The sequence below is a fragment of the Malaya genurostris genome, chromosome 3, assembly GCF_030247185.1.
Source record: "Malaya genurostris strain Urasoe2022 chromosome 3, Malgen_1.1, whole genome shotgun sequence".
NCBI classification, from domain to species: Eukaryota; Metazoa; Arthropoda; class Insecta; order Diptera; family Culicidae; genus Malaya; species Malaya genurostris.
The window spans coordinates 271,571,491-271,590,454 of record NC_080572.1 but is presented as its reverse complement, the minus strand read 5'-3'; the positions used below and the strand labels follow the sequence as shown (position 1 = coordinate 271,590,454).

At 36.5% G+C, this 18,964-nt stretch overlaps 1 protein-coding gene across 1 annotated transcript; it reads left to right on the top strand.

Annotated features, from left to right (window-relative positions):
* Nucleotides 1-3,899: 3,899 nt before the first annotated feature.
* LOC131438662 (uncharacterized) lies at nucleotides 3,900-18,964 on the top strand. Its single transcript, XM_058608819.1, has 4 exons — nucleotides 3,900-4,208; nucleotides 17,413-17,566; nucleotides 17,629-17,800; nucleotides 17,867-18,964. Exons 1-4 carry the CDS (start codon nucleotides 4,176-4,178, stop codon nucleotides 18,753-18,755), a joined length of 1,248 nt encoding a protein of 415 aa, XP_058464802.1. The 5' UTR covers nucleotides 3,900-4,175; the 3' UTR covers nucleotides 18,756-18,964.

The following is an 18,964-nucleotide window of genomic DNA, read 5'->3' as shown; positions in this document are numbered from 1 at the left end:
ACGAAACAAATTCGACGGCATACTGACCGCTACCAGATTTTCGTCATTTGGGGGTTTGGTACTCTAGCTCTAAAATGCACTTTTCAAGCAGCTTCAAAATTTTCGAAATTTTTCTCAAGTAGTTGAACAGATTTTTGGTTCTATTTCTTCGCGTTTCGCCTTCGGCTCGTCAGTGCTTAGAGCAGTTCAAATTGAACTGCCATCTCGTGCCTAACAGTACAATTTAAACCGCTAAGCAGACGCAAAGTTTGCACCCTCAAATAATATTGCACAAGTGCTATATTATTTCTGACGTCTCAGGCGTAAACGAGTGACGGCCTATTACTGGCCGTCGCAGAATGTGAACATTTAGGGGTTTTGATGGTTTGTTATTTTTGGTAATTTTTTGCAGTTTCGCGAGCATTTTTTCAAACAGTTTCCCGAATACTTTTCGTGCAGTTAATCCGAAAAGTTTTTCAAGCAATTTTTTCGAGCTGGTTTTTCTAACAGATATTTCAAGCTGATTCCTCAAGCAGTTTTTCGAGATTTTTTTCCAAGCAGTTTTGAGCGATTTTTTTTTAGACAGGTGTTTTCAAACTATTTTACTAGCGGCTTTTCGAGTAGTAATTTTTAAGCAGTTTTTTTGCAGTTTTACGATAAGTTCATAGAGTAATTTTCCAAAAAGGTACCTTCGGGCAGTTTTTGGAGTATCTTTTAAGAAGTTTCTCGATGAGTTTATCGAACAATTCTTGAAGCAGAACTGGTTTTAGAGTAGCTTTCAAAACAGAGTTTTTTTCGGGCAAAATTTTTTAGCAATTTTTCGATTATTTTTTCGAGCAGTTTTTTCGGACAGTTTTTCGAGCAGTGTTTTCGAACAGTTTTTCTAGCTATATTATCGAGCATTTCTCCAGTAGTTTTTCAATACTTCAAAGCTTTTCCTCAAGTAGTCTGAGTAATTTTTGAAGCAGTGTTTCGAGCACTCTTTAAGAAGTTTTCGTAAAATTCTCCAAATTCTTTTTTTGATAACGTTTTAGAACAGTTTTTCGATCAGTTTCTTGAGCATTTATTCCGAGTAGTTTTTCAAGTAGCTATCTAGCATTTTGTTGAACAGAAATTTCGAGCAGATTTTCAAGCAATTAGTCAAACAGTTTTTCATGCATTTTTTAAGCAGTTATTCGGGCAGTTTTATAGTAGCTTTTTTTAGAAAATTTTCAAATAGTTTTTCGAGCCGTCATTTTTACGAAAAAATGTAAATTTTGATAAGTTTACAGTTTATTTTTCGAGAAGTTTTTAAACACTTTACCAACCAGTTCTTGAAGTAGTTGTTCATGCAGTTTATCAAGCAGTTCTTTGGGCAGTTGGATTTTTTTCAGTTAGTGTGAATAGATTTTTGGGCATTTTTTCTTGTTTCTTGAGATTTTTTTTTGAGCAGCTTTAAAGCCGTTTTCGGTATGTTTCTCGAGCATTTTTTCAAATAGTTTTCCGAATCATTTCCGTGCAGTTACTTTGAATAGTTTTTAAACCAGTTTTTATCGAGCTGATTTTTATAACAGATATTTTAAGCAGTTTCTCAAGCAGTTTTTCGAGATTTTTCTCATGCAATTTTTAAGTAGTTTTTTTAAAGCATATTCTCTAGCAGGCTTAGAGCACTTTTTAGAATTTTTTCGAATAATTTTCAGACCAAACAATGTGTCTTTTGAAACAATTTTACATGTTGGTTATTCGAACAACTTTTAGAGTTACTTTTAAGCAATTTTTAATAGTTTTACCTTCAGTTTATTGACTAATTTTCCCAGCACTTTTTTCAGGCAGTTTTTAGAGTAGCTTTTGAGGCAGTTTTTCGACAAGTTTCCCGGGCAAATTTTTTCTAGCCATTTTTCGAGCAGTTATTACTGCGCAGTAGCTTTTCGATTTTTTAGAGCTTTTTCTCAAGTAGTTGGAGCAATTTCGTTCAGTTATAGTTTTTTCGGGAAGTTTTTCGAGCAGTGTTTTCGAACAGTTTTTCTAGCAGCTTTCCCATGTTTCAGAGCTTCTTCTCAATTAGATTGAGCAGATTTTTGGACAATTTTTAAGCAATGTTTCGAGCAGTCTTTAAGCAATGTTCGAGCCACTTTTCAAGCGATTTTTTCGAGAAAGTTTTAGAAGTTTTAGTTGAACATAAATTCCAAGCATATATTGTAGCAATCATTCAACTATTTTTTCATGAAAAATTTGGAACATTCCCTCAAGCAGTTTGGACAGTTTTTTTTCTAGCGTTTATCTTTTATTTTTGTGCATTTTTCGGATTAGTAGATATTTTCGAGTAGTTTTCCAAGCCGTTTTTTGATTAGTTTCTTGAACAATTTTTCCGAACAATTTTTTTATTTGTTTTTCGAGTAGTTCTTGGACAGTTTTTGGAGCAATATTCTGAGCAGTAGATATTGGAGCTATTTTTCAATCAGTTTTTAAGTCATGTTTTCTTACTGCATTGTTGACGAGCAGTTTATCGAACACTTCTCAAGCAGGTTTTAAGAGCAGTCTTTCGAGTATTGTGGAAAAACAGTGTTTTGAGTTATTTTTCGAGCAGTTTTTAGCAGTTTTTCGATCAGTTTCTTGAGTAGTTTTTCGAGCATTTACTCCGAATAGTTTCTCAAGTAACTATCAAGAATTTTGTTTAACAGACATTTCGAGCAGATTTTCAAGCAATTATTTAAACAATTCTTCATGCAATTTCAATCCGTTTTTCGGGCAAAGTTTAGAGCATTTTATCAAGCAGTTTGGATAGTTTTTTTAAAAATTATTTTTATGCAGTTTTTCGCGTCATTTTCCAAGCCGTTTCATGATTAGTTTCTTGAACAATTTTGCTCCCAGTTTTTCGACAAGATATTGGGCAGTTTTTCGAGCAATATTTTGAGTAGTTTATAATGCAAGTTTATTAACAAGATTTTTTAGGCAGCTTTTGACCAGTTTTTTCTGAGTTACTTTTCGAACTGATTTTAGAGCTGTTTTTCAATCAGTTTTTCGAGCAGCTTTTCTTGTTGCATTGTTGACGAGCCGTTCATCGATAAGTTCTCAAGCAGGGGTTTCGAGTAGTTTTCAAACAGTTTTTGGAGTACTGTGGAACAGCAGTGTTTTGAGTTATTTTTCTAGCAGTTTTCAAATCAAAATGAGTACTTGAGATCCCCCAGCTGGATACTGATACAAAAAACTATTAGTGTGTTTATTTTGCCGGTTTCCTGATCTATTTAACGATATTTATGTTGGGCATCATTACTGAAATCTAAATTGTTTCACACGTTGCAGAGCCGTAGGATGCGAAATATAACTCCGAAATAACAGATATTAGTAATTACACATAAAAATATAGCTATGCAGAATTGGGTGGGTAATTAATTTGCATATCTTTACCGATAATTTGAAAGTTTCAACTCATAGATTGCTTTCATTTCCATAAACATTTCCATTTGCTGAATTGGAAATTCCTAGCATAGGAGAACGAACTTATGGCTTGGAATCAAATCTCGAAGTGGTTCGAAATTAAGCATTATTTGCCGCACAGTTTAAATTTTCCTCCCCTACAAAAAACGGCAGGCAAAATCGAAATTCGGTCAGCTCACAAACGCCCAGCTGAAAGCATGCGATTCTCCCGCAAAAAAAAAAAACACATGTGTGATGTTTACTCGTCTGCTTCTCAAACCTTATAGATTTTCCCCTTGCGGGTGAGCTCGCCGCTGCCACCCAAAAAGGGTGTTTGATCATTCGCGAGGTTCGCGAACCTCTCCGCCTAAGAATACTTTCTTTCTTCTCGCCAACCGCTCGGATGAGTGTGCTTTGTTTGATCCCGCACGTCAAAATGTGCGAAAAGAAATTTCCGTTTGGATGGGTTGGATGTGTTATAAATACAATTGTCAAACAGGCGACTCAATCCAGTCTGACAGTGAGTGTATTTCCGCAAACAATAAGCGGTCCAGGTTTGCAGATTTTTGGCAGCTTATGCCGGCAGTGTTCAACGTAGTGTCGTGACGGGAACGAGAACCGTTCGGGTGTGTGGGGCTGGTGCACGAATAGGGAACTTGTTTCCGAGGAAGGAGGAGTGCTTGGTTGATTATTTTTGCCGGTTAAAGTCTTGATTTATTGCGGAGCTCAAATACTTGGATGCAGAATTATAATTGGATTATACTTGGGAATACGAATATTGCACTGTGTCACGTTTGGCCATGGCAAGAAACAGGAAGTTATCCATAACAATCGTAAGTGTTTATCATCATTCTTTGAACGATAGTGAACAGTGGATGAATAATAGATTTAGTGTATTTTGGTACTTCTTTTGAAATTTGAGTTTTCGACAATATGCCAAGAGAAGCAATGCCTTGTTATAACATGTAGCTCCGAAACTTAGGCTGTAGTCAACTGGTAGTGTATGGGAATATTGTTTTACTAGTGAATTGCCACTATTCAAGTTGTTCCAAATTTAGATTTCTTTTTTTTTCAATGTGAAAAAATTGCATTTAGTAAGCAAGCAAGTGATTTGTTGGCTTGAAAATACAACAATGAAATTGGAACAGTTTTGAGACAGACAGACAATTCTATTGCATTTTTTTTAATAGAAACTATTCACATCCGAATCCACTAAACTTATAATGAGCCGTTGGAATTTCGTGGTTTGAAGAATTGAAAAACATAGTGTTTTACAGTTCAAGTTGTGATTAACAAACATGGAAGACGCTACGTAGCATTTGACATATGATAACGATAGTTGAAACCATCGTACATCTGCATCTTCAACAAATCGCTTGCTAGATTATTTATTTTTCTTAAAAGCTGGAAAACTAATATTCTATGCCATATTTCTCATTCAAAGCAATATGGTAGTTTAGAACTGGAACCGAATTGTTCATCAAGCGCGTCATAGTGCAAGTTAAAGTTTGAATAAATATTCGTTCGATCACTTTTGTTGCTATTATTGTTTGTACAAATAGGTTTTGTGCATGGCGAGCCCTATCTAATAAAAATTCTAATCAAATATCTGTAAACGTGACTCTGCCGGTTCTTGAATCGCTACTGGAGACGGGCAAATGTTATCAATCCGATTGTTCGTCTTTTGACCTGGAAGGGTTTTCAGTAAGAAAAAGGAACGTATTTCCAAGACTTTGTTTTGACTAATTAAGCTAAACCAGAATCACAGCCCTGATAAACTCGGATTGTTGTAAAATTATGCAATCCGTTTGAGTGAAACTTCTTTTTCTGTGTCGTTTGACAAATGTCAGCAGAGGACAAAAGGTACGTTTTATTAGTGATTGTGTGTCCTCTTAGCTATGATGCTTCAGAGGCGAGCCTGGGAATGGAACCACACTGCGGCCGTCTGCAGTCTGCATTTGTACGGAAGTTCACTTCAAGTGTGTTATGTTCTCAGTCATGATTCTTCACAGTTACAGTTTCTTCAAACACAAGTATTTTTATTTTTATAATCCTTCAGCTACAAAGTATTCGATACTTTTCTACAACGATTTCTCCATAGCCTAAAAAACGCTTCATTTGCAGCGATGGGCTGTCTCATCATACGATGCAAATCTCTTGTGAAAAGACGTGAATAGTTTCGAATCCTGTAGGGGAGAGTGTTCGGTTACCTGCACCTTTTTATTTAAGGCTCATAACTTATGACTTATTGCACATTATTCGGACATCTATACATTAATGGAAAGCTAAAGTCCCTTGCTAACAACTGACTAAAAAAAAATTTAAACGATTGAAAAATAATTTTTATTAATTTAGTAAAGCGAAAGATTTTGGTTATTTCCAAAAAGGTGTTCGGTTACCGGCAGCCCAAGCAATTTCACTAAAAATGGAAAAATATAAGTAAAGACTGCAGTTCTTCAAAGAAAAAACTTTTTTTTGGAAGCGTTTTGGACAAGTCTTCATTGTCTGATGATGGTAACTTCACCTTGGCTCTCTTGTTCGATGATTTGGATGGTAGCGCATTTGGTGTTGGTTTGGCCGGTCTTCCGCGTTTTTTCTTAGCCGGAGCATCTGCTGTATGAGCAGCTAGATGATTGTCCCAAACTTTGACTTGCTTTGTCTCGCCAGCAGCCTGTATATCACTGACAATTTTTCACGATTTGTCGAAAAAATGGGGTGTCTGTAACCGAAATCGGTAGATATTTTGAAAGTGATAAAATAAAACTTTGGTTGCGAAAATTTTTATAGCATCCGGTATTTCGATTTATGATACTATAAAAAAAGTCAGAAAAAACTTTTGTGTTGATTTTCACGCAAGTAAAATTTGTTTTGAACGCAGCAAAGTGTAAAGTACAAGCGTCTTTTTGCTTCGGCACAAAAAAAAACGTGCTGTTATTACACACACATGACATTTGGCGGAATGACGCTATCTGCTTTCTGTCAAAAGTTACGGTGGGGTGCCGGCAACCGAACACTGCCGGCAATTGAACACCTTTCCCTATATTTTCCGTGAGAACAAGCCTCTACGCATTATTTCTACGATAAAGTTGGGTTTAGATTTGATTTTTTGACATAGTTAGGTCAAGATGACTACAAAATTGGTTACAGTGACGCGTAATTCGATTGACTGGACTATTTTGTGCATAATTTGTTCTATTGTGTTTTTCTAAAAATAATTTTCTTGTTTGTAATTGACGTCTAGGTTCATAGAAATTTAATTGCGATAGAATTGAAGAGTTTTGTACGCATTGAGAAATAATGCTGTTAATAAAATTAATCATTAAAAGATTACGACGTTATTTAAGTGTTTGTATGTTGATGAGCATACAGCGTGCTTCGTATGATGGTAGAGGAAATACTGTCCAGAGAGATGGGGGCCTTTGAAAGGTTGGGAAGGCATAAAATATTGAAATAAAAATTCTAAATCCAAATTCAAGAAATAAGTCGAGAAATCATCCTTGTTCACGGGCATGGTTTACAGAATGAATTTCATTCTTCCTACTGAAAGTTATTGAGTTACATTTTTTTCCATTGAGTTGAAGTAGACTTTTGCAGTACCAAATGTGGAACAGATTGATTTCGTTCAGGAATATTACAGCGTCGTCGATACTTTTAATTTCCATGAAGAGTTTCATGTCGTCTGCATATAAAAGCACTTTTAGATTTTTGAATATGAAGGAAATGTCGTTTATATGTAAAATGAAAATAAAAGGCCCTAGGTGAGAGTCCTAAGGTACGCCAGATGTTACATTAATTGGTTCAGAGCTTATGTTTTGGTAGCAAACTACTTGTACACGATTCGTTAAGTATGATTTAGGTCACTCCATAAGGCTATGCTCTATGCAATATTTTTATGTTTGGTATGGAAGTAATGGTGTGTCAGTACGGTCGAAAGCTTTGTCAGTTATTACATTATTCAGTTGGTGAAAAAGTTTTTCGTTTATGTTCTTTTCAAATAATTTTGGAATGCAAGGGATAATGGCTAATCCACGGTAGTTCCGAATGTTAGATTTTGCACCATATTTGTACAAGAAAAGAAGATTTCCAGAAGATTGCTTTAGGAAAAGTACATTTATTAAGTGTAACTTATCACTAAAAAGTAGTTGTAGTGGTAGTGTAAGTTCTTCAGCAAGATTTTTAAGAATATTGGTGGTATACTGTCAGGTTCAGGCCTTTTTGAGGTGTCGACGGTTTTCAGTGCTGTAAAAATGTCATGTTCTGATAGATGGAGTTGGGAAATGGAGGTATGAAAGAAAAGTATTCACAGTCACGGTCAGTTTCTGAATACGATGTATATACTTTTGGAAAAAAGTTGGCAAATTGTTTCCTATTTGCCCATGGAGATGCATTTGAGATGGAAAATTGTTGCTTTTTAGTTTAGTTTTTGTGTAGTTAAAAAAAATCTCAGGACAGCTCTTTGTTCCGTTTTAAATTTTGCGTTTATAGTCTTCATGTGTTGTATTTATGGCAATTTTGAGTTGATTGCAGAGGTCTAAGCAATTTCGGAGATTCTTTCGTTTATAAATTTTATGTGTTTTCTGTTTTCTATTATTCAGGTGTTTGAGTTGTGGATTAAACCACACAGGTAATTTACTGTTGTGATTTTTTATTCTTGTTTTCATTGGCAGAGTTTCAGATAATATATTATTTATAATAAGATAAAAGTTATCCACTTCTTCGATGACAATTCCTTCTACATTCAACACACTTTGCCAATTTATTATATTTAGTCTACGCTTGACTTTTTCTAAGTTGATTTTATTGCACTTTACATCCTCCATGTCGTAGTTAAGATAAATATGGTGTAAAAATAATGAATATTCAATTGAAGTATGAATTTTTCCATAAACTCCCTGCCCCTCCCCGTTGTCGATATACTTGAGCATAATACAATATAATATAATATAATATTATATAAAATAATATAAAAAATATAATATAATAAAATACAATATAATATATCACATCCAAGCTAGTACAAACTTTTTTAAAAAGCTGTGTAAAGCATACAAGTGAAAATCCATTTAAAATCACCGTTGCACACGACTTTGCACGTATGAATGTCTGTTAGATATCTGTTCTCTGTGATATAACATAATATAATATAATATAAGATGAAATAACACAGCATAATATAATATAATTTAGCACAATATAACACAATATAATACAATATAACACAATACTTATACTTATAATATAATATAATATAATATAATATAATATAATATAATATAATATAATATAATATAATATAATATAATATAATATAATATAATATAATATAATATAATATAATATAATACAATATAATGTGATATAATGCAATGCAGTATAATACAATGTAATATAATTCAATTCAATATATAACAAATAATGCAACAAACAACATGTTGCAATATACTATGATAAAGCACTTTAGGATGTGCTTCAAACTACAATCCATTTCGCACCCTCTCATTCTGCTACTAACGCAGAAGGCGATAGCACCCAGTCGACGCCGTTCTATTGACCAAATGTCATCATAGACGCTCGGGGAGGCATGAGATAGGAACTTGTGAGGACTTAGTTATCTCACCATTTGATGACCTTTATGAACTTCACCCGATATTGTTCAAATTATTTCTATTTAGGAGTGATAATTTTTGCAAAAGTAAAGCAATCTTCGCTTCTGACGCTTTCATCCCAGCTAGTTTCAGTTCCTAGAATTACTTCGAAACTGGAGGCAATTAAATATTGATATTTTTTATGCTGGGCTTTTCATGCGATTTTTTATGGCACTATACAAGAACTTCAACCGCATTCTTCTCAAGAGGCGAAGAATTTTTTGAGAATTTCGTAATACTATAGAATAGAATTCATCACTAGTTCTAGTTCTTTTGAACCTTTTGCGAGCGGTTTTCCATGGACTTTATAAATAAAAAGACAGAACCCACGTAATATTATCCAGATAGTCACCCCGGCGAAAGACCAATCATGGTTAAAACCGGGGTGAAATAGAAATAAAAAAAAATAACAAATAATAATCCAGTTAGTTTTGATTGGAACCACATTATGTGGCCGAGCGTTGTCATGATGAAAAATTACTGACCGGTATATTCTCCGATATTCTATCCGTTTTTCTTCTATGCTCGCTTTAATCGAACTAATTGAGTTCGATGAAATGCTTTTTCGTCACTCTGAAGCAGATAATAGTACAAAACACACTTGCAATCGCACCATTTGTAGAGCAAGATCTTATCAACATGAATATATCATTTTGGCGACGAGATAGTTGAAACTTTAAAACATTTCAGAAACAGCTTCTTTCTACCTTGACACTAATAAAAAATTGTTTGAATATCACTTTTCAAATCGGCAAAAGAAATTGACAAAAAAGCAACGATTCAAATCGTTGTTAGTTAATATTCCTAGCAGATTTTTTTTTTCACTGAGCTTCGAAAGACCTCATTCTCGTCTAATTGACATGTCCAGTCAATATTGACCAAAAATTAATTCCAGCTCACATAGTATCTTCATTTCATCGCACTTCAGTCTCAAGATGATGTCAAGAACCGATAATTATAAACAATCTTTCGTCGATTGCTTACCAACTGGTATCGTGATCGGGCGGTGGGCGCGAGCTTCCTTCTCGTTTCGTTTTGCATTGCGATTGCAGCTCGCACCCACATTCTGACCGACTGCTTCATTCACGTTGCGTCTTCCGTAAATATTATGGAAATTGGCACGAGCAAGCGCCGCCGGCCGGTCAGTCCTGCCGGTCGGCCAATCTTTCGATCTTGACGAGTGGCGTGCGAGTCTTTTTGATCTTACAATACCCACCACCCACAACCACCACTACCTCCACTGACAGCGACCGGTCAGTGGTCAAATGTTTTTTTTTCTCTCTCTCTCTCCCTCTCTTAGTGCACTGTACCGATCCATGACCGGGGAACGCTTTCTTTCGCGCAGGAGTATTTTACGGTTCCCGTCGTGAGACAGAATGGAACACCGAACTCACATCGTATCCCAGCGGGCGCGCAGTAACCAAAAGTGTCAAATGAGTCCATCAAAAAGCCTCCTCTTTGGCAGTTGACTCTGCGGGAAAAACAGTTAGCGAAGTTTATTAAATGCTACCAGTCTGAATCAGTTGTCCACTCGACGGATAAGGAGACTGAATCTACAGGATTTTTTTGGGGTTAATGGCCATTCGGGAAGTTGTTTGTGAGACATGGCAGACGGGGGGAATTTGTTTATTGTCATACATTGGCTGGATAAATTCTAATTAGGCACGAAGAGAAAATAGAATTCATTCTGAAATTGCTTCAGACCACTTGTTGCTCAAATAGAGAAGTTTTGTAAAACTAAGTTCTCAATGGTAATAAATGTGGGTGTTGTACCCATACTAGAAAATAGTGAGAGTAAGCAAGTTTATCGAAATCGGGTCAGCCATCTTCGAGAAACAGTCCTACTGACACCAAGCGCTTTTGAACCACATTGAACCGTCAACCCGGGAAATTTTTAACAGTCGGGGTTGTGACCTCTCTATATGAGAAAGGCAAAAATATGCCATTCTAAATTAATATGACTTTGTATTAATTCAAGCTGGTTGATTTACATCTTATGCACTATTTATTAAATAGATCAAACGAACGTAAAGCTCAGGTTTCTTTTGTATATTAACCTAATACTATATAGTATAACACTTTTAAACCAGTAACATAGAATATGCTTTGTGATTGGATTTTTATTATTACTATTATCATTAGAATTATACCGGCTGCAAAAATTTTCTAAACAATTTATTTGAAAATACATACATGGAAGTTCAATGCATGTACAATAAACATCAATCTATTGTGACGCACCCGCCGGTATAGGTTTTCGTTTGCTTTCCCGCGTGTATGAAATCGAACGCAGCAAACTGTGTCTTTCGTTCGTAGAGGCTGTGTTGTGTTTCAATTTTTTGACACTCATAACTCTGTAATTTCATAACCGGAAGTCGGATCGGGATGAAATTTAGGAATTCTGTATGGAATTAAAAAGCCTTTCATTTGAAACTAATGAAGTGGAAGTTTTATTTTAGAGTTTGTGAACAATACTCCTGTGAACAATACTCCTGGTACTGGAACCGGAAGCCGGGGATGGCTATAGCTGAATTTGATTTGCCTATCGACTGGAATTGTTTTGAGCTCAGTTTTGAAGTATACTTCCGTGTTTTGCATCACCGCTCTATATAACTTTTATAAATGTTCAACAATTTTCATCCTGTAACTCCTGAATCGAAAGTCGGATCCGAGTGAAATTTCATTTCATTTGAATCTAGGTTTGTTCAAATCGGTAACGTTATCACTGAAAAAGGCGAGGAAGTAATTTGAAACTGGAATTTTTACACTAATCACCCTGTATTTCCGGAACCGGAGTAAAACTCAGGAACATTGTATGAGCCAATTATTCCTTCCATTTGATTCTAAGTTTGTGGCAATCGGTTCAGCCGTCTATGTGCAAAGTTAGTGCATTTATTTTCTCCCTGTAATTCCGGAACTGGGAGACGGTTTCGAAAAAAAATCAGAAACTTTGTATGGGGCTGCAAGACCTTTCATTTGAATCTAAGTTCATTAAAATCGGTTCAGCCATCTCCGAGAAAATTTTTCTTTGAATAAAGCTTGCTTCATTTAAAATTGGAACAAACTTTTGCTCATATTGTGGCGCTCTTGGTGGACGGATTTGGATGTTCTTGGCGCCCACGTGTCGGGAATTTTGTCAGCTTCACGTATGATTTTTGACATCCCGCAAATCGACTGTACTTTGTAAACAATCAACACGGAAGCCGAAAGAAGGGAAAAAATTGTGCACAGTTATTTGGAAAATCTTTTGTGGTCTGCATCTAGGCTAGCTAAACAGCTGAAATTTCCCAGAAATACCGTATGGCGCGTTATCAAACGGTATAAGGAAACATTGACGACGATTCGGAAGCCTCAAGCCAATCGTCGGAGTGAAACTGTCGACCGGAAACTGCGTGGTAAGATTTTGAAAACGATTAAGAGGACTCCTAATCTGTCGGACCGTGATTTGGCCAGAAAATTCGGTGATGCCCATAGTACCGCGAGGAGAACTCGACTCCGGGAAGGAATTAAGTCGTATCGAGCTAGCAAACAGTCAAATCGAACCATAAAACAGAATAGTGTGGTCAAAATTCGTGCTCGGAAACTATATGACCAGGTGCTGACCAAGTTCGACGGGTGTCTTCTGATGGACGATAAAACCTACGTCAAGGGTGACTTCCGGCAAATCCCAGGTCAAAAATTTTACTTGGCAACGGCTCGGGGATGTTCCAGCCAAATTTACATTTGTATTTGCCGACAAATTTGCAAGAAAATTTATGATTGGGCAGGACATTTGCAGCTGTAACAAAAAATACGAAAGTTTTCATTACAAATAAGACAATGACATCGGAAAACGAATTTTTCCGTTCATTCGATCCCACGACCATCCCGTAATGTTTTGGCCAGATTTGGCAAGCTGTCATTACAGCAAAGTCGTTCAAGAATGGTATGCAGAGAAAGGGGTCCAGTTTGTTCCGAAAAACCTTAACCCATCCAACTGCCCCCAGTTCCACCATATTGAGAAATACTGGGCAATCATGAAGAGAAGACTCAAGGCAAACGGAAAGGTTGTCAAAGACATCATTCAGATGACGACCTGGTGGAATAAGATAGTAAAAACGATGGACGAAGAAGGTGTGCGCCGCCTAAAAATTCGAGAATTCCTTCGAAACCGTGACGAATAATTTTATATGTATTTTTTCTTAAAAGTATGAAGAAAACGCTACATTTGTATAAAAAAAGAATGCAATAATAAATAACTGAAATACAGGCAATTGTCTTTGTTCCAATTCTATCTGAAGCAAGCTTTATTGAATAGGAACAAAAAAAATGTTCAGGCATACTTTAGCATAACCTTTTCAGTTTTTAATAGTTTCAACCCAAATTAATAGGAATTCTTCGTTTTTTTTTAATTTTCGCTCTGAATGACAGTTCAAACACATTTCACCGTGTTGTTCCGGAACCGGAAGTAAGATCCGAACAAAGGTTGAAAGCAGTCTATTTTTATTCACGTTGCCCCTTTGATTTGAGCCAAAGTTTGTCCAAATTGACTTAACTGTTTCGGATAGAGGTTCGGTTCGAGGAGAGTTCGGTTTTTGAATTTTTGACTACTATATTTGGTATTTCAGGAACCGAGAGCAGGTACGGGCATAACTGAATTCGGTTCGTTTGGCCAGCAACAAGCGTATTCTATAAATTGAAACAGTTTTGAATCAAATTTAAGAAAATCGAGTGCACTTTTTAGTTCATTTTGCATATTTTACCCTGTAACTCACGAACCGGAAGTCGGATCGAGATGAAATTTGATAGCACGCTATGGGACTACAAGTCCTTTAATTTGAATCCAAGTTTGTGAAAATCGGTCCCACCATCTTTTTTCTCCATGAGAAAGGTAAAACAATAGATTCCAATCTCATATATATGACTGTGATCCAAATATTTGTATTATTAAATCAATGCTTTATTTTTCACGAGGAATGCACTGTTTTGATGTTTTAGAATGATTGTAAATTTTACACTTCATTAGTTTCCGGAAATAAAATTTGGGCTAGATTAATATTGCCAAATACTACAATTCTTAACAACCCACAAATTTTATTACAAAAAGTTTGTCCACAAATCATTAAATGGTTCATATCAACACAAGATAGCTGGTAATTGGTGTTACACTCGAAAGAAGGAGGATAGTAGACCGCTTTTGCAACCAATATTTGTATGGGAAGGTAGGTCCGAAAATTACTTCACTTCATTCACTTATGGCGTTTTCGTTTTTAATTTGCACTACACCGGTGCAGTGCTACACTGAGGCATGAATAAACGAACAAAAATGACGAAAACATAAACAGTAACCATTGACTACAATAAACGATTCCATTGCACAGAGCTACACCAAACTTTTGATGAGTGCTACACCAGTGGTATCGGTGCAGAAAAAGTGTAGCACTGGTGTAGTGCAATTGGTAAAAACGAACGGTTTCAGTGCAGCTTTCGCTACACCAGTGTAGTGCAATTTAAAAACGAAAACGACATTAGTTATTGCAAAATTCATTTGCTACTGGCTTCATATGTTTCTTTTTGCTCGGGAACTTACAGCGATGACACCAATCAAAGTAGTCGGTTCTAACTTTGCGTTGTCTGTCTTACTGCGAGCACGTGTTTGTCGCCACTGCGTACCAGAAGTTACAGGACTGATTTCAACGAACATAGATTAAAATGAAAGGTCTTGTATTTGATCCCATACAAAATTTCTATATATTATCCAGATCTGACTATAACTTTTCTCGGAAATGACTGGACCAATTTTCACATATGTAGTTTTAAACGAAAGGATGTCGTAGAAAATTCCTAAACTCAAGATCAGACTTCCTGTTACGGAATTATGGGGTGATAAGTGTAAAGTCTTCAAATTAGAAAGTGTTTTTATGTAATTGGTAACGAAAAAAGAATCGAACTTTTCCAAATTGGTAAACTGAATATTCAAATTTTCAGATATTTCAGATTTGACAAAGCGTTTCACTCGATATTATCGTGAGATGGGAAGCGTTACGTTAAGTTAAAGAAGCTAGAAAGCATTGCATACTATAGTTCTCCTAAATTGAGGGTTACAGGTTATGAGTTATTTTGTGGAAATCACACGGTAAACGAGTTACGATGCGTTACTTCTAAGGAAGATGTTACGAAGTATTACATGCGTAATTTTTTTTGTAAGTTATAAGCACTACGAAGTGTTACATGCGTTGCTTTTAAGTAAGGTATAAACGTTACAAAGCGTTTCATGCGATACTTTTTTGTAAGTTATAAGCGTTACGAAGCGTTACATACGTTGCTTTTATGTAAGTTATAGGTGTTACGAAGTGTTACATTCATTACTTTTTTTGTAAGTTATAGGCGTTACGGAACGTTGCTTTTCTGTAAGCTCAAGGCGTTACAAAGCGTTTCATGCGACACTTTTTTGTAAGTTATAGGTATTACGATGCATCACATACGTTACTTTTTCGTGAGTTATGGGCGTTACAAAGCGTTACGTGCGTTATTTTTTTGTGAAACATGGGTGCTACGAAGCGTTACATGCGATACTTTTTTGTAAATTATAAACGTTACAAAGCGTTACATGCGCTGCTTTTTTGTAAGTTATAGGCGTTACGAAGCGTTACATGCATTACTTTCTTGTAAGTTATAGGTGTAACTTTTTAATAAATTATAGGCGTTACGGAGCATTACGTTTTTGTTAGCCCAATGCGTTACAGGGCGTTACAAGCGTTACTTTTTTGTAAGTTATAGATGTTACGAAACGTTGTTTTTGTAAGATATAGGCGTTACGAAGCTTTAGATGCGTTCCTTTTTTGTAAGTTATAGGCGTTACATGCATTGTTTTTTATAACTTACAGGCGTTACGAAGCATTACATACGTTACTTTTGTCGTGAGTTATAGGCATTACAAAGCGTTTCGTGCATTACTTTTTTTTATGAATCATGGGTGCTACGAAGCGTTACATGGATTACTTTTTTGTATCGTATAAACGTTACAAAGCGTTACATGCGTTCTTTTTATGTAAGTAATAGGTGTTATGAAGCCTTACTTTCTTGTAAGTTATAGATGTTACGAAGCGATACATGCGTTACTTTTTTGAAAGCTATAGATGTTACGAAACGTTATGTTTTTGTAAGTTATAGGAGTTACAAAGCTTTACATACGTTACTTTTTCGTGAGTTAAAGGCGTTACAAAGCGTTGCGTGCGTTACTTTTTTGTGAGTCATTGGCGCTACGATGCGTTACATGCGTTTTTTAAATGTTTGATGTTACAAAGCGTTACAAAAGTTGCTCTTTTATAAATTACATGCGTTATATTTATTGGAGCAATAGGCGTCACTTGCGTTATTATTATGAGTTTTAGACGAAGCGCTACATGCGTTACTCGTTTGTAAGTTACAAGCGTTACGATGCGTTACATGCGTTATAGGCGTTATGAAGCGATATCTTTCGTAAGCTACAGGCGTTACAAAACGTGACATGTGTTACTCTGTATAAGCTTTTAGTGTTACGAGCGTTAATTCTAAGCACGGGCCTGCCCTGACTGACTGAACTCTTGCGTTTACTAATGTTTTACCAGACATCTGTACGCCTTGAATTTTCGTTTCACCTTCTCGTCTGGCGAACCGAAATGAATCCATCTTGGGCCACTTCTATTTGTGTTGTTTGTCGATGAATTCTTGACCAGACTTACCTCTTCTAAAGTCGTGTACGCAAATGATGTATCTATTCATCGCATCTACACCACTTCCGTGAGTAGAATGGAATTCTTCCAATCATCAGTACATCGAACACAGTGCGATAAAAATCCACTATATGTTTGCTATCAACACTTCAATGGCTTTTATATTCTATTCGATTTTAATATTAGTAAAGAGACTTTCAAACAAAGAATAGGTTTAAAATAGTTTTAGTCTGAGTCTGTGCGATATTATTTTAATTCAAAGACTATAATCAATATATAGTATATCGCTAGGACTCTATTGAATCTTTTGATGAAAGCGTGAAAGCGGATTAAAAATTGAAAGATAAATTCAATTCAGACGCTGTGTCATCGATGCCAATAATAATTTAAGCACGGGAGTTGTGCATTACGAATCCGTACAAAAGCAAAAACATCAAATCGATTGAAATTAAAAATATTCATCAATCATTCACGTACCTTCCAGTATGGTGCTAATTGGGTTGTTGTGGGAGTAGAAAACATGACATCGTTACTGACAGCGGCTTATTCGAAATGGCAAGATGAAATAATTGAATTCTTTCGTTGTCTGGTAACTACTAGTTTTGATTTAAAAATTGTCTACGTTTTTCAACCATCAAACTAACGATCTTCCTGATTCAGCATGCTAACTTCGGTTTGTTTTCGATGTATCCTCACAGATAACGGTGGCGCTTGCAATCGCCTGCACATATGCCACAGATGAGCAACCGAAGAAACATCGCACGGCCCGGCTTGTACGCGAGTTTCCTCAAAACATCGGTGGACGGTTTCAAACGATCGAATACCCGTCGTACAACATACCAAATCCTTACGGTTGCGTCTTGGATTGCGTTTGAAATTGATTCGAATAATATAGAAGATTTTTTTCCCCTTAGGTCCCGGTACTTACGCATTTGGGTATGAAATAGAAGACCCTATCTCCGGGAATGTGCAATTTCGCGACGAAGAAAAGTTGCAGAACGGTACCGTCAGAGGATCGTACGGCTACCTGCAACCGGATGGAAGTGTGGTGATCACACGGTTTGTGGCTGATTTGTATGGTTATCGGTAAGAAAAACGTTTTGAAATAGCAAATTAAACTCTAAAAGTTTTCTAATATTACTCTTTTTCAAGTGCCAATACGGAGATCAAGCGATCTGACGGTCAACATTTGACAACCATTCCGGTTCAGTTACCCTTGACGGAAGGAAATTCTATAGAGTCGAACGTTGCAGCAGCAGCAGCGAATTCGTACCCTTCACTGAGTGCTCCTCCGACGTACAATCCAGCACTGAATCCAAACTATATTGATCCTCAGTACACTGCTGCAATACTTAACAACATCAAGAACCAACAGTACTATCCATCCCAAGGATTGCTGCAGTATCCCTATGGTATTCCTTCACAAACGCTGTACGATGCACCCTCGAACGGAAATATATTCACCAATTTCCTAGGCCAAATACCTTCGAACTTTTATCCATCGAACTTGTACAGTAACCTGCAAACCAATTTTCCCGCCATTCTGCCCCAGGATAATCCTTTCAATACACTGTCAACAAATTTCCAAAATGGTTACCAACAGTTCACCCAAAATAATCCATTCGGAAACTTCTTCAACACAGCTCAGTCACAGTTTCAGCAATATTACCCGCAGAACAATCCCCTCGCTGGGTGGCTAAACCCGAATCAGTTGCAGAAACCGTTGTATCTTCAACAGCAACAGTATGTTGGCAACCGTCCCGGAACTGGCGTGTACGGAGATACGGGTCTTCCGGCCGGTGTCTACAGTGACATGCCATTGCCTTCGATGGGTATGGCCGGCATGCTGGGAAACCGAATACCCACAACCAAACGACGGGGTATTACGACTACTAGGAGGAAGAATGGCTACAAAACGCGAGATGGCACTGAAGATTGGTTGGATGATTTTCTGGAAAGCCGAAAGCGGGAAGTGATCTACGGAATGACCACCACGACCACCACAACGCCCACGGTGGCCACCACGACGGGACGAAGCTGAGAGGGTTGATCGATGGGAGAATATTTATTAGAGTATTTATTTCGTATTTATTGAATGCTGGAACGCTGGAGCGGAGTCAGTTTGGCGATGTCATGTCATTAACAGTTTTCCATGTTTTTGCTTGAGTACATCGAGATAATGTGAAATATCGATAATATTAATCAAATTAAGATAAAATTTAATAATAAAACCTAACTGATAACTGATAA